At 42.0% G+C, this 15,363-nt stretch overlaps 1 protein-coding gene across 1 annotated transcript; it reads right to left on the bottom strand.

Annotated features, from left to right (window-relative positions):
• Positions 1-5,427: 5,427 nt before the first annotated feature.
• Positions 5,428-15,363, bottom strand: LOC137540914 (keratin, type I cytoskeletal 14-like). Its single transcript, XM_068262095.1, has 8 exons — positions 15,058-15,363; positions 13,880-13,962; positions 13,639-13,795; positions 12,693-12,854; positions 11,006-11,131; positions 10,686-10,908; positions 5,811-5,927; positions 5,428-5,504 (listed from the first exon to the last, which is right to left on the bottom strand). Exons 1-8 carry the CDS (start codon positions 15,226-15,228, stop codon positions 5,428-5,430), a joined length of 1,116 nt encoding a protein of 371 aa, XP_068118196.1. The 5' UTR covers positions 15,229-15,363.

A 15,363-nucleotide genomic window follows, 5' to 3' on the forward strand; every position in this document is an offset into this window, starting at 1 on the left:
CTGCTCACGCAGTAGAGAGAACAAATTACAGTTATGATTAGTCACAGATGAGAGGGAAATAGACTGGCTAAACTCTCGAAATACATACAGGGTCCATGTCTCAATGTTTTCCTTTTTGTCCTGTGCAAGAGTTCAGGTCCACTTTAACCTGGACCTGAATTCAAAAATGTATTACCAATTACTGTATATTCCGGCGTATAAGACTACTTTTTAACCCTTGAAAATCCTCTGAAAAGTCAGGGGTCGTCTTATACGCCAGGTGTCATGGATGCCGGGTGATGCGCCCTATCCTGTTACCACCTCTCAGATCTCGCTGCTGAGGATTGTAGTGAAGCGGCGCAGGCGCACATGTGTGAGATCTGAGAGGCAGAGAAGGAGGTAAATAGGATACAAGGGCGGGGCCTAAAGGGTGAAAGAGGCGTGTTTTATGGGCACAGCGCAATCTATTCTTCCATACCGCTCTGATAAACAGGGAGACAAGGAAAGCTGACCAATACACTTAGGGTGGCCACTAACGATCCAATTTTTTTTCATCTAATCTTACCATTTCTATGTAATATAAAGTAACTGCCTAAATTATCCATCCAATATATTCCCTCAATGTACCCTTTTACTACATAGATTTGGTAAAATTGGATGAAAAAGATTGGATCATTAGTGGCCACTTTTAGGGAGAGGGATAGTTGACCAATCCAACCAGTCAATCGCCTATACACTGTTACATACTGGGTACCACATACACTACAGCACCAGCATCTGTTCATACGTAGCACCAGTTTACGTTTTTTTGTGTTTTATTTGGGTGTGCGTTGGAAGAGGGGTAGTCTTATATGGCGAGTATATCCCAAACTCTATATTATAACTGGAAAAGTTGGGGGGTCGTCATATATGTATGAATATACTGTACATAAAACATGGGATACATAGCATTACTCTAATGAAAATAAATAGATAAACAATATTTCTTATTTTAACTTCCTAGATCTTGTCATTTGAACGCTTGATGTCTGGTAGAGTGTACTGCCATATGCTGGTTGGCTTGTGTCAGTTTCCAGCCAGCCCCTCCCTCCTGAATATGCCTATTAGCTGTGGGAGTGTATATTTAAACAAGTCTTTGCCTCTCTGTGATGCCGCGTGACCCTGAGCATTTTTATCCATTATAAGAAAAAGAAAGATCCAGGAGCTACAGCAATACAACTGCGAGCTGTCCAGAGCTCTGCTACATGAGTCGTGTGTCTCTCTGGAACTCCACTCCTTTGTCTCCATTCAGGGAGCTCCTGGAGAGTGGGAGAGAAAGACTTATCTGCTCCCAGCATGACTAGCACTGCACCTGGTGCTTTGCCTTGGCAGCTTGTCAATGGGGGAGTGGTCAAATACGTAGAGGATTTTTTTAATAAGAACTTAAATACACCAAGAAGTATAAATACCAATGCGGGAGCAATGGGAGTGAAAAATGTTTGTACTTAACGATTACTTTAACCTTCCTGGTGTCAGCTCGGGCTATGCCGCCGGAAGGCACCACTCAGGCCCCGCTCAGGCCCCGCTGGTCCGATTTGCATAATTTTGTCGGTGACGTCATCCTGCCCATGGCCATGGCGACGGGGGAAGCCCTCCAGGAGATTACGTTCTTTGAAGGGCTGGGGGGGGTGCCGCTGAGTAGCGGCTATCATGTAGCGAGACCTTGTCTCGCTACATGAAATTTTTTTTAAAAAACATGGCTTTGCTGCCCCCTGGCAGATTTTGATAAACTGCCAGGAGGGTTAAAGGGAACCTGAAGTGGGAGGGATATGGAGGATGCCATATTTATCTCATTTTAACTACCTAACGACGACGTCACGCCGATTGGTGTGACCGTGGCAGCAGCCCCAGGACCGCCTAACGCCAATTGGCGTCAAGTCCTGGTGCCGGCTACTGCAGGAGATCGCACGCAGGCTGCGCGCATCTCCTGCTCAGGGGGCGGAGTTCTGCCCCACCTTCAAACTCGGGAGACTGTTAGACAGCGAAACTGACATCTTTCTACTAAATACAGCGCTGTGATCTTCCTTCTCCTAAAAATGACATTTTAAGATGTTCCACAGTTTTATTTTATGTTTAACCTTCCTGGCGGTAAGCCCGAGCTGAGCTCGGGCTATGCCGCGCAGGAGGATTTCTCAGGCCCTGCTGGGCCGATTTGCAACATTTTTTTTTTTTTTGCAACACGCAGCTAGCACTTTGCTAGCTGCGTGTGCACTCCGATCGCCACCGCTCCGCGCCGCATTCCCCCAGACCCCGTGTGCTGCCTGGCCAATCAGTGCCAGGCAGCGCTGAGGGGTGGATCGGGACTCATTTTGACGTCACGACGTCCATGACGTCTGTGACGTCACCCTGCCTGTCGCCATGGCGACGGGGGAAGCCCTAATGGAAATCCCGTTTAGAACGGGATTTCCGGACGGGCTTGATCGCCAGAGGAGTTTGAAGAGGGTAGGGAGATGCCGCTGCAGAGCGGCTGTCATGTAGCTAGCGCTAGGCTAGCTACATGTTTAAAAAAAAAAAAAGTTAAATATTGCTGCGCTGCCCCCTGGCGGTTTTAATTGACCGCCAGGAGGGTTAAATCTACTTTTTAAGTTTTAACTGTTTTATAGTTTTTTCTTAATGACACATTCATTGAAGTATGCCAGAGCTAAAATCTATGAACTATTGATGCTTTTTATCTCTTTCCTGCTCTCAGAAGTCATTTTCTGCTATGAAAGTATTTTATAGTTGGAATTTCTTATCAGTGAGGGTCGCTTTCCGATGAATCGCCACACATACCTGCCGCTCTCAGCGGTCACAGGCTGCCCCATCGCCGCAGGCTCCTCTCTCTGCCGTCTCTATGATGGCAGAGTGCTGACAGCCGGTCATTGATAGATGCTGTCTATCAATGGGAGCCAATGGGATTGGCTCTTTGTGATCACGCAGTCAGGAGCCAATGAAAGCGACTCCTGACCTGCTTATAAAGCTCTGCAGTTTTATAGATGGCAGAGCGAGCAAATTGCAGCGGTTCAGAGCGGCTACATCGGCTGTAACGACAGGGATGCATAATTCATCAGGATGTTGAATCTACGTCCAGTCAGAGTGGCAGCACCACCTGCTAGACGAAGATTTAAACTGTGTTGGTCTGGAACCAGTTAAAGCTGATCCGAAAAGAAAAACTAATTATAACAAACCACTTGTCTATATATCTTATCTAAAGTTTAGATAGTTTACACAGCAAATGTAGCTGCAAACAGCTTCTATAGTTTGATTATTTATTCCTGTGATACAATGAGGGCAGCCATGTTCTGTTTATCACATTGTCACAGGCCGAGGTCTGGAGATGCTATCAGCTTGCCTGTGTGTAAATTCACTCCCCTCTCCTCCTCCTTCCTTCCCGTCTGCCTCTGAAATCAACGGCTAGTATTTTCCTTCTCCTCCTGCCCAGACTGAGCTCCCATAAGCCCTTGCTACAGTGCCAAGGCACAAAAGGAGCTGTGGGAGAGGCTTGTTTAGTTTAGAGGGAATTCGAGTATTAAAACAAAGCAAAAAAAAGTATTTAGCTTGAGGAATGCCCTATAAACTATATGAAAGGAACACAATTATGCAATGAGTAAAAGTTTCTCGGATCCACTTCAAGCTCAACATTTTTCTTGTAAAATTCAACTGACTTTATACACAGGGAGGGAAAAATGTATTAGTTTTCACTTGACAAAAAAATAAATAACAATCTGCATAAAAAAATGTCACACAATACTGATTGCATGAAAAAGAATAGACTTTATTAATGAAAGTGCAATAAATGCCATGACACTAAAACACTGGAGAACCATGAACTATACCATCTTACTGCAGTTGTGCACCCAAATATCACATGATTCACAATATCCATCCACATTACTGAAGGCAGAAGACATTCTAGCATACCGACATGTGCTATAGGGCGCTGTACTAATGTGTACGATCTGTCTGGAACACAAACAAAATGGAAAATGTAACGCCAACCTCTGAAAATAAAATATCGAGGGATGATTTGCATATATGCTCACTGGAGAGAAGTGACGCATCATGGAAGCTCCGCCTTTCTCACATAAAGCTGAATAACTGCAAATACCATCTGTTTACAGAAGGCAAACCCAGTGGTTCAGGCTCACCGTGACGTATCTAGGTACTCTATAATACTCTTGTTTCCTAAGGCCCACCCACAGAGCCACATTAACCCTTGCCTTGCATTGGCGAAGGATAATTTAGCTAGAAACAGCTATGCACAATTTGGATTAGGAAGGCTCTCTAAAATTAAAAGGCTATTGGTGCACTGCACACCCACAGCTCTAGATGTGTACTCGACTGTGAGGGACACAAAGACATGATTTGCATATTACCATACTGAGCAGTAGTGATGCATCATGGGAGTTCCTTTTTGCTCACGTAAACCTGAATTATTGCAAATACCTTTTTGCTTTAAGAAACTTTGTTTTAACTTTAGATTGATTACGTTTATTTATGTTTTTATTTTCTCTAGCTTTTTGTCAAAGGATTTGCAATTTAACATGAACTGCACCAAGGGTGTCTCAAAAGTACATTAAAAATGCATACTTACAATGTGGCTCATTACTAAAAAAACTTTCATTTTACCTCATCTTTTTACATGTAAGGGTTAGTTACAGACAGTATTCTTCTACTTCCTCAACTTCCTCCGCCCACAAGCCGGCCTCAAGCCACAGTCAATGGAAGGCAAATAAGGACACTTTTAGTTAGACTTAATTGCTCGGGAGCTAAGATCAAACAAACCCATTCACTATTAGGGAGGGGGAGTAGGGAAAACAATATGCTTCAAAGAGATAAGATATGTCACACTTGATGAACTTCACACCAACCCGGGATAATGGCAGTGAAAAGGGAGCAGGGGGATTAACGTCTCAAACATGGCAACAATTTCAGCTATTTGAAGCCAGGAGCTGCTAAGATCTCTTTAAAGTTGTCTTCCTGCATTGCATCTGAATGAAAATAACTTTACTCTTTAAACAGGCAGATAACCTTGGATTGCCTGAGATTTTTGGTTTAGTTTTTAATATGTCAATCAGACAGACATATGAGTGCTTTGCACCAAAGTTCAGCAAGCCATTCACTGACCTAATCCCTCCTTTTATCATTATCCATGAAGTTGTAATACATTTAGATATCTCTTCAGGAAAGAGGTAGGTAGAATTGTAAATGTCATATTTTAGCATACTTAATTAGCATTTATTTAGCCAACTGCTCAGAATCTCACTAATGTTTACTAATTGTGGATCTAGTTGGATCTAGGTCATGTTTCCTTTCAGATTTTCCCTAACCATTGCAGAGCTTAAAAGAAAGAAGTAAGAAAAGACACCAAAAGATATTCTGGAGACACGTGTTTTCCACGGGGGTTTCTCCAGAACAGTCTTTAAATCATTAGCATACGCTGTGGTGATGTTGATGATGAGCATGGCTGGTGACATGGTGTTGAGTCTTCACTGCATGGTGAGAACCTAGAAGAAGAAGAAACAAAATGTATGAGTCATCAAAGAATTTTGATCTCGGCATAGTCTGGTAAGCTTGCTCTTTTTTTATGTGTAGGGGAGGATGACAGAGATGGGGAACCTTCCGCCATAGAAAGTACAATATCGATAATCCTCCATATTGTTATAGGATGAAGTGCTAATTTGTATTAGTGGAATTGACTGTACACAAAATGGACAAACAGTTGTGAGAAAACGCGGAGAAGCCGCCGCATGTGCTCAGAGCAAGGCGGCTGATTCCGCGTCCAATGCGGCGGTTGGCACGCGTGGGTCTACATCTGGTGGGGTGGCCAAACACGGAGAATCCGCCGCATGCCTTGATAGCGGTGCGGCAGATTCCGCGTCCAGCGCGGCGGGTGCTTTGCAACACGTCTGGTGTGGCTGGGACTGATAGTCCACACAGGTTCAGAAGGATGCGCGCGCTGTGAGGCAGAACTTATATGACAGCCAGAAGGCAGTCAGCTGACCAAGCCGGTCAGCTGACGGTTCAACCATTTCCCATTGGTCCAGCACTTAGGGGAGGCGCTGGAGAACGCTTTGCTATATATACTGGGTGCTGGTCATTCTCTGGTTGTCTGCCGTTGCGATCACTACGTGGGAGCTCACACCCAAGACTAGGAATACTGTGTATCATCTGTGTTATACTTCAGACTAGTTCCAGGGTGTTGATGACTACGGAGCTCACACCCAAGACTAGGAATTAGCTTTACCATCCTTTTATACTTCAAACTAGTTCCAGGGTGTTGATGATCTAGGAGCTCACACCTAAAGACTAGACATTGTTGATTATTTGTTATGACCTTCTGCTTTCCTGACCTCTCTTCTGATCTCTGATTTGGTACTTCGCTATATCTGATGCTCCGTTGCCAAACCTTGCTTGCCTTAGGACTCTGAATCAGTCTCTTGTCTCTGTATCTGATCTGTCGGTCTGTTGCCTCTGTTTGGAGATAGTTCACAGATCTGTCAGTGACACTCCACCATTGGTGTCACTCACACTCTGGTCCTTCCCACTCTCAGCCTGACTCCTCCCCTTGGGGAGCCTCAGGCCATTGGAAGGAGCTTGTTCTTGGGCAGTATCTCCTACTGCCTTGCACCCTCGATACGGGTGCTCTCCTAAAAGTATTACTGTTGCACCAAACACTCATATTACTCAGGTGTCCAGAGGTTAGAGATATATCTGATTATCGGTGATACTGCAGATCATCAATAATCGGGTATATATATCTGTATTCTCTGTGATACTGCAGATCGCCGGTAATCAGATCCTCTCTGTGTTACACCGATCGTTACAACAGTCTAATGGTTTTTTCGCATGTGTTACATTGCCTGATATGTGATCCCAAATTTCTGTTTATACTCCAGCCCCTGGTCAGTACGAAACCCAATGCACCATTCAGTGACGTAGCTAAGGAGCTACAGGGCAAGTTTACACTGCCTTCCCCCCAGCACTCTATTCATAACAATTGATACGGTGCACCAAAACCTGACAAGGGCAGCCACAGTGTCAGAGGTGCAAGAAGGGGATGGGGAACGGCTTGTTAATGATTACCACTATTCAAAGCATCTATAGAAGTGATTATTACCAGCATAGGACCAGTAAAGAGATAATACTGTTGTTGAGGGGTTGCCCAACGGGGCCCCTCTGGCCCAAGGGCCCCGATGCGGTCGCAACCTCTGCAACCCTTATTGCTACACCCCTGGCACCATTACTAGAGATGATGAACAGCCATGAGTCATGTGAGGAGATATGGCTTCAACTAACAGTAATCACTCTCTCCCTGCATGCCCATGTGACTAAAGGGGGAGTGTTTCAGACTGACAGGAAGAGAGGAGGCAGTTGTAAGTCACTGAGGGAAAAGAGAAGTTCCATAAATTGGTGAAAAAGGTAGCTTTCTTCCTTAATCTTCCCAAAAATGATAAACATTTTTACAAACATTTTAGAATGTTCTGGTAAAGGCAAATAAAAATGATGCTGTGCCTGCACTTGGTTTTAAATCATGTCCACATTTCTTAACCTTTTAGCAGTTTCTAACAAGATTTTTCGTTTGAAAACTCCTCTGCAATTTAAACCTCTGCCGGCAAGGGGAGCAGGGAGTGGTTATAGGTATTTGTTCTGGGCAGCTGGGTCGAATTGTTCTCGCCATGCACCCCGACATTGTCTACTGAGTCCTGGTCACATGATATGACATGTCATCAGGATCCAGGGGATCGTGTCAGAGTTACAGCGCAACCTGGTGGTAGAAGAGAGGTGATGGAAGAATTTTTTCTATTGCTCCTTTTCCACCACCTGGTGGCGCTGTAAGACTGATGTGGCCCACGCCGGAATCCCAGAAGACATGTCAGGATTACATCACCACTGCAGTGGAGGAGAGAAGAAGCAAATGCAGCCATCCGGACACGTAAGTATAAACGCTCCCTGCCGCACACTGTAACTAGCCTGCCAGGCTGAGGAAGGCACACTTTCCCCGCGGCAGGAAAAATTTGGCCCTGCAGCCAAATAAAGTTTTACTTTATTTGGCTGATAAAAGGTTAACCTACCAGCTTTACATTTTCTCACAAACAGAGATGCACAATGCATAACGTAATTATATGAGCTAATAAAAAAATGCAGGAGCTTCTCTACACAAAACAAGATGTTTAAAATAAATACAGATTAACTACACTTTTCTAGACATTTTTGATTAATCATCTACTTGAAAGCCACGTATCTGTTTATTTCTCTCTTTTTTTTTTTTTTTTTTTATACATACCATCTTTGCCTCCAAGAAAATGACTGGATGTGCTAGAAGAAAACACAAAATTGATTTAGAAAACATTTAAAAACGTAAGGCTTACATGAAAATAGAGTGCTTCTCATCTATTTTGGTACTAAAACAAATAACAGAAGAATATAAAATACATGAAATACAATATATTTGTTTCACATGCTGGTTTGACTTGTACTTTGTTCAACAAGCTCTTGTTTTACCATTGTGTAGTAAGAGATACAGTAACAATTGACTTCTCCTTAATAACAATATTAAATTGTCAAGAGATTTGGTTTCTGAAGTACAAAATTCATTAAAGTAAGACAGAACTGATTGAATATGAAAAATCAATACTTACCTAGGGCTTCCTCCAGCCCCATAAGCACCACTGAGTCCCTCGCTGTCCTTCTGTGGTCTGCCATTCAGCTGCGATCAGCCCTGGTAACAGGCTAAGTTATGGCCTTCTGCGCTTGCGGCGGAGGTCAGCACATGCGCAGAAGGCCACGACTGAACCTGTTACCTCCTTGCTTATAATTATCTTCAAAATTTTGCTGAAAGCAACATATCTGGCATTGAAACACTATGTATTATAAACTGAAAGAGTACCCAAGCTTAAACTGATCTTTCTAAGTTAGGACAGACGGGGGGAGTCACGGCTGTTTAATAATCACCTGTCCTGATGTTTTTGGGTCACAGGTGGTGCTTTCCCCCCTCTCTTCACCTGTGCAGTCATGGCCATGTTTTCAAAGACTGCTGAAGCTCTTCAGAAACCTCCACCTGTGTAGCCCCGGCACAGCCACCAAATGGGCAGCGGCTGCTGAGTTGGGGCAAACCACAGTGATCTTCATGGGAGTGGCCAGATCCTCAGCAGGCACTTTGAAAAATTCCCCGGCCTAACTCAGGGGGGGGCGGAGACATCAGGTTAGGTGAGTGTTTAACCCCGTGACCCCCATCAATAAGACAGAGCCTGTCATGTCAGCCTATCAATTTTAGCTTAGGTACCTTTGCATTTAAATGAGATTTCAGAGTTTTTCCACATTCCAACACTATTACTAGCCAGAGGCAAGACATTTTTTATTTCATTTAAGGATACCCAAAGTGACATGAGATAGACATGGGTATTTACAGTGTCTAGCACACAAATAAATATGCTGTGTTCCTTGTTTTTCTTTCTCTGCCTGAAAGAGTTAAATACTAGGTATGCAAGTCCTGACTCAGACAGGAAGTGACTACAGTGTGACCCTCACTGATCAGAAAGTCCAACTATAAAAGACTTTCCTTGCAGAAAATGTCTTCTGAGAGCAAGAAAGAGATAAAAAGGGGAATTTCTTATCAGTGAGGGTCACAATGTAGTCACTTCCTGTCTGAGTTAGGACTGATTTATATATCTTTAAAAAGGACTATAGCAACTAGTGCAATCTCAAAAAGGCAACAGAAAAAATCTCTGAAAAAACTTTATTCACGAGTAAAAAAACATCCTTTTGCAGCACCTGCTTCCTGCCGTTGGGAAAGTTGTGTGCGTCTGGTGAGTTCAGACGCCCCCCAATACATGGCTTCTCTTTCTTGACCGGTCTTCCTTGTTGGTTTAGCTATGCAGAGCTGGGTATCACGGCCTGATGAAGGGCATATTTTACTCTACATAAAAAGCCTGAAACGAACATGTGTCGTTGCCTTGAAGCTTATACCCGCAAAGCTATAACCATTAACTGATTCAAAATCAATTTATTGTACTCTCAAGACCCACTATTGTGATATTGAAGAACCATGTTTTTGGATGTTTTTTACTCGTGAATAAAGTTTTTTCAGAGATTTTTTCTGTTGCCTTTTTGAGATTGCACTAGTTGCTATAGTCCTTTTTAAAGATATATAAACAAGTGTTACTGGGCAAGGTGGACTGCCCTGAAAAAGGACTGTGTTTTGATCCTTTGCACATTTAAAGGACAGTATCCTGAATTTCTCTTATATGAGTTAGGACTGAGTCAGCCACTTACATACCTGATATTTAACTCTTTCAGACAGAGAAAGAAAAAAAGGAGCACGGCGTAGTTAATTGTGTGCTAGGCACTGTATATACCCATGTCTATCTCATTATGTCACATGTCACTTCGGGTATCCTTTAAATCTAGCACTATTGTACTTTAAACAAGTGCAAATGATTTGTCTTTCTGATTATATTCCCACCCGATCACATAGGTGAGTAAGAATGCTGGCCAGAGAGAAGCTTTAGCCACTTTTGAAGGATATATATATATATAAAAAATGAATTTCAAATGCTTTTCCTTTTGCACACTTAATTCAATGCAACTTAATGGAGTTCTCCTTAAGATAAAATGTTGAGTGTTTGTATAAATAAGGATCATATTTTACAGTTAACTGCTGAGCTGTTACTTGGTATGAAATACATACTGGATATCATGACCCTCCAACAGCCTCTTGTAGGTAGCAATTTCCATCTCTAGGTGGGTCTTTTGGTCCATGAGAACTTTATATTCATGGTTTTGACGTTCCAGGTCAGATCGTATCTGGGTCAGCTGAGACTCTACGCTGTTGATCAGGCATTGTAACTGAGAAAGTTGGGCCCCAAATGTAGCTTCTGTCTCTGCCAGAGTGTTCTCCAAAGCTGCTTTCTAGGAGAGGCACAGAGAGGATGCACAAATTACAACAATATATTCCTTGCATACAACCAACAAAATCCTATAAGTGGAAAAATGTAATAACACTAACCAAACTGAGCTGGCTTTGCAGTTCAATCTCCAGGGTCTGGATGGTGCGCCTTAAGTCAATAACCTCAGTTTGTACAGACTGGAGTTGTTCAGAACCAACCGCAACCTCACGATTAAGTTCATCGGTCTATATAAGAAAAGCCAATGATTAACTTAACTCATAAAATGCTCATTCAAGTATAATTTATATACATTTTTATCTAAGAAATGTTTTTAAAGAGTAAGCAATGCTTAAAGTGAAACTAAATATTAACTGAAAAGTTAGAAAAAAAATGCAATAAGAAATTACTTAGTTTACACATTCTGTTGTTTTTAATGTCCTCTGTCATTCTTTTGGGAGAAAAGTGGTATTAAAAAAAAAAATATCTGCTAGTTTCCATCTTTACTGTTTCTCTGTGATGCCAAAACTAACATCACTTCTTCATTTAAAAAACATCACTGTGTTGTGTCTTCAAAGGAAGGGGGAGAGGAATTCAATTACCTTCTGGTCATAGTGTCCTTATCTTACCCAAATAGGAAGCTTTGTTTTTTCATGCTGAGACAAGCATGTTACTTTTTTTTACTCATATATACATACGCAAATCTTTCATATGCACTAAGCTCAAATCAAGTTTTGCAAGATTACGAGAATTAAGATTTACAATGTGAGCATTGTGGTTGATTTCTGTTGCATGTGTTGTTTTGTAAAATAAGCTTGGTTCATATAATTAGTTATTAAAAGCATCAATTTGTAAACACTAAATAGTACTAGAAGATTGTACCATGTTAGCCATCAGTTAAGGCAATCATTTTTAAATAAAGAGAAAAAGAGAGAACACCAAGAGCCCAATATAGTGTAGTATGTACTGTGTAATTGGAAGAGTAATAACATTAATTGAATACTCACAAACCAGGGTTACCAATTAGGCAACCACGGTCAAAGCAGGTGTGGGGATTGTCCTGACCCCACTCAGGATTAAAAAGTTGCTCTCTATAGTAGAAGGAAGGGTACAACCCTCCACCAAGGGTGACCTTGATGTAGATAATAGGATAACAGAGGGGTCAACAGGATAAAAAACACTGAAAGAACTTAAAAACCCATCTTGGTAATAGAGGAGGTAGTGGTGGACTTACCTCCTCCAAGCAGAACATACGACACTGGATTTTCAGTCAAAACAATTTTATTGGATTCTCCAAATAAAGTGCAACGCGTTTCGTGGGGTACAAACCCGTTTCGCTCAGCGTTGATGATACTGGCAGATACTGTTTACTCCTATCAGTTATTGCCTGATGAAGCGGGTTTGTACCCCGCGAAACGCATTGCACTTTATTTGGAGTAACCAATAAAATAGTTTTGACTGAAAATCCACAGTCGTATGTTCTGTTCGGAGGAGGTAAGTCCACCACTACCTCCTCTATTACCAAGATGGGTTTTTACGTTCTTTCAGTGTTTTTTATCCTGTTGGCACCTCTGTTATCCTATTTTTAAATAAAGATACAATGTATTCACTATTTTTGAAAGATTTAAAGTGTATTTATTACATGGTAATCAAATAACCTCTTTACAAATATGTTAAATGTTAACAGGGATCTCATTGTTTTGAACCGTGAAGAACAAAGTAGTAGTAACCTATAACGGTATACTACATCTATATAAATAGGCGCCATGGAAATACATAAGAATGTGTTTAGTCTTCAAAATCACTTACCCTTTGGCGGAAAATTGATTCCACCTCTCTGAGGTTCCTCTCCATCAGGTTCTCATACTGCTCTCTGATCTCAGACAAGGTTCTATTCAAATCCACGGAAGGAGCAGCATCCAGCTCTACATTGACTCTGGCACCCAACTGAGCTTGCAGAGAATTGACTTCCTACAAGAAAAATGTTCATAACTATTAGTGTGATAGTTTACAAGCGTGGCATTCCCTCCTGGCTTTTTGAACATCTCCATAATGTGCCCTAACAGCTAACACATTAAAAAAAATTGCAACCCCCCCACACACACCGTATTAGTGGTGAATTTAGGCCCATGTAGGATAAAGTGCTTAAGGCAATGGACAAGAAAGGATGTTTCAAAAGTTGGCTAATCGGCAGATTTGGTATAAAACAAATGGCAACAAATTGCAAATGTTATACTTATTAACTGCTCAGTCCAGCAACTCATGCATTGATATCCATTCTGTAGACAATGAGTACCTGTATTACACATGCAAGGGCTTCTGTAAATAAATATTTGGGCGTATTTTGCTAGGCATTTAAAGTGATCCTAAGGGGAAAAAAAGTGGAAAGGAGGGTACTTACCAGCGGGAGGGGGGAAGCCTCTGGATCCTAAAGAGGCTTCCCCAACCTTTTCAGTAGAGAGGACCCAGCGCTGGCTCCCCTAAAAGTCCGCCTTTGCATGCAGGGGCACTAGTGGCTTTCCGCTCAGGATCCAGCAGAAAAAGCTGAGCCCAATCAGGTCTGCTTTACTGCGCAGGTGTGCACCTGCAGGCAGGCTACTGCAAATATTGTGACTGCTTGATTGAGCTGGTGGAAGAGGACCGGGGAAGCATCATTAGGATCCAGATGCTTTCCTCTCCCCAGGTAAGTATCATTTGTTTGTTTTTTTTAATCTTTAAAAATCAGGTGTATTTTAACCTATTTTTGAAACAATACCTCCTCATGGCTTCTCTTCATCTGTTGTAGTTCTTCCTGAAGGTGTCGAACCTGTGCCTCCAAATCACATACTTCCCGGTTTAGCTCTTCCAGGAGAATACGCAGTCCGTTAACATCGGCCTCGACGCTGCACCTCAGCTGGCGTTCCATTTCATACCTTGTTACAAAAGAGTATTAAATTAATATTTGATGTGGATTTTAAATGCTTACCAGTAAAGGCATAACAGACAGAAATACCTACTTATTTCTAAAGTCATCTGCAGCCAAACGAGCGTTGTCTATTTCTAAGACAAGGCGGGCATTTTCCACAGATGTAGATGAAATCTTGAAAAAAAAATTAGGCACATATTATAACAAATTAGTATGGATTTCATTTTAGCGAATAACTTCACATCTGTTTGGTATATACAACAGTGAGAATTCTAATTTGTGTGATGCAGAAAAGCTCTTTCATGCATACACTGATTATCCTCCACACACACTTTTTGCCTAAAAAATAGGCTAAAAGCTACAAACCCCGGATTGGCTGACCCCCAATGTGCCGCTGTCACACCCATGCATAGCATGCATTTGAGCATGCTGGGGGGTGCGGAGTGCTCTGCGGAGCATGCTTCAGTATGTATAGCTACCTGTCCTCGCATTGGATTGCATCCTGTAGTGTCCCATGCAACTTCTCAACTGTCCACTAGAGTTTCAGGCTTGCTGTCGTAATCACAGTGAGCTCCACCTTACACTATACATTCGGGGGCCCCGTACCTCATCTGCAGAATATGACATCCTCACCCCTCCACACTTTACACCTAAAATTTTGGAGTCAAAATGTCTGCCTATCCATGGTGCTATACAGTTAGTTTCTGAGAGCTATTAAGAATTTAATTTTGACATCTCTGCTGTGCAAGTCTTTGAAAAAGTTATGTGCTGATTTTACTTGGAAAAGTAGTAAGTTAGGAGGGCAAGGAAATTATGCCTACAGATTAAACCATTGTGATACTTTTGGTGAAAAGAAATTATACTGGTAGTTAGACAAAGTCATTGCTGCAGAGTTTACCCGACATTAATTTGGCCGTTAATACTCCTACGCATATCTGTATCAGGCATTTGTGAGCTAGGCTAAGTATACAAATTCAAAGTTAAGACAAGGATTTCTAGTTTCTATACATTCAGATTCTGCAACCTAAATATCTGTGGTGATCTTCAAAAGGAGGTCGAAGGAAATTGTACAGGTGAGATCTTGCATTATTTAAGTGCAACTCTGGAAGAACTTTAGAAGAATGGTAGGTGAGAACAGATATATTTGCAAAGGTTGATTTCAGCCGGTTATATTAAAAGAGCTAAGTTGTTAAAACATTTTTTTTAATGTAGAATATTTTTAATTATGTTATCTATCTAGGCCTCTTTATTCACTTAATTTCATTTTACCTGGCCTTGCAGATCCTGAATGATCCTGAAGAAGCAACTAAAGTCGGGCAGAGCACTGGGCTGATTCTTCTCATACCATTCTTTGATATTTCTCTCTAGCTGACCATTTTGTTGCTCTAGAGAGTGGACTTTGTCCAGGTAGGAAGACAAACGATCATTCAGATGCTGCATAGTTTCCTTCTCATTAATAGTGAACAACGCGCTATGGCTGGAGTGGTGTCCATGGTTGGAGCTTTGAACACTTCCATGAGAGTGCTTGGAGACTGAGATTCCTTTGCCACCTGATCCTCCATGCACACTGGGGGC

Source organism: Hyperolius riggenbachi, chromosome 12 (assembly GCF_040937935.1).
Source record: "Hyperolius riggenbachi isolate aHypRig1 chromosome 12, aHypRig1.pri, whole genome shotgun sequence".
In the NCBI taxonomy this organism is placed as follows: domain Eukaryota; kingdom Metazoa; phylum Chordata; class Amphibia; order Anura; family Hyperoliidae; genus Hyperolius; species Hyperolius riggenbachi.

Coding starts and splice junctions, on each gene's coding strand:
- LOC137540914 (XM_068262095.1), bottom strand. CDS start 15,228: ATGCAGCATCTGAATGATCGTTTGTCTTCCTACCTGGACAAAGTCCAC. Junction 11,132..12,692: donor AATCAATTTTCCGCCAAAGG/GTAAGTGATTTT, acceptor TTTCTTATATAG/ACCGATGAACTTAATCGTGA. Junction 5,928..10,685: donor GGAGGGTCATGATATCCAGT/ATGTATTTCATA, acceptor ACCTGTGTGGAC/TATCAGTCCCAGCCACACCA.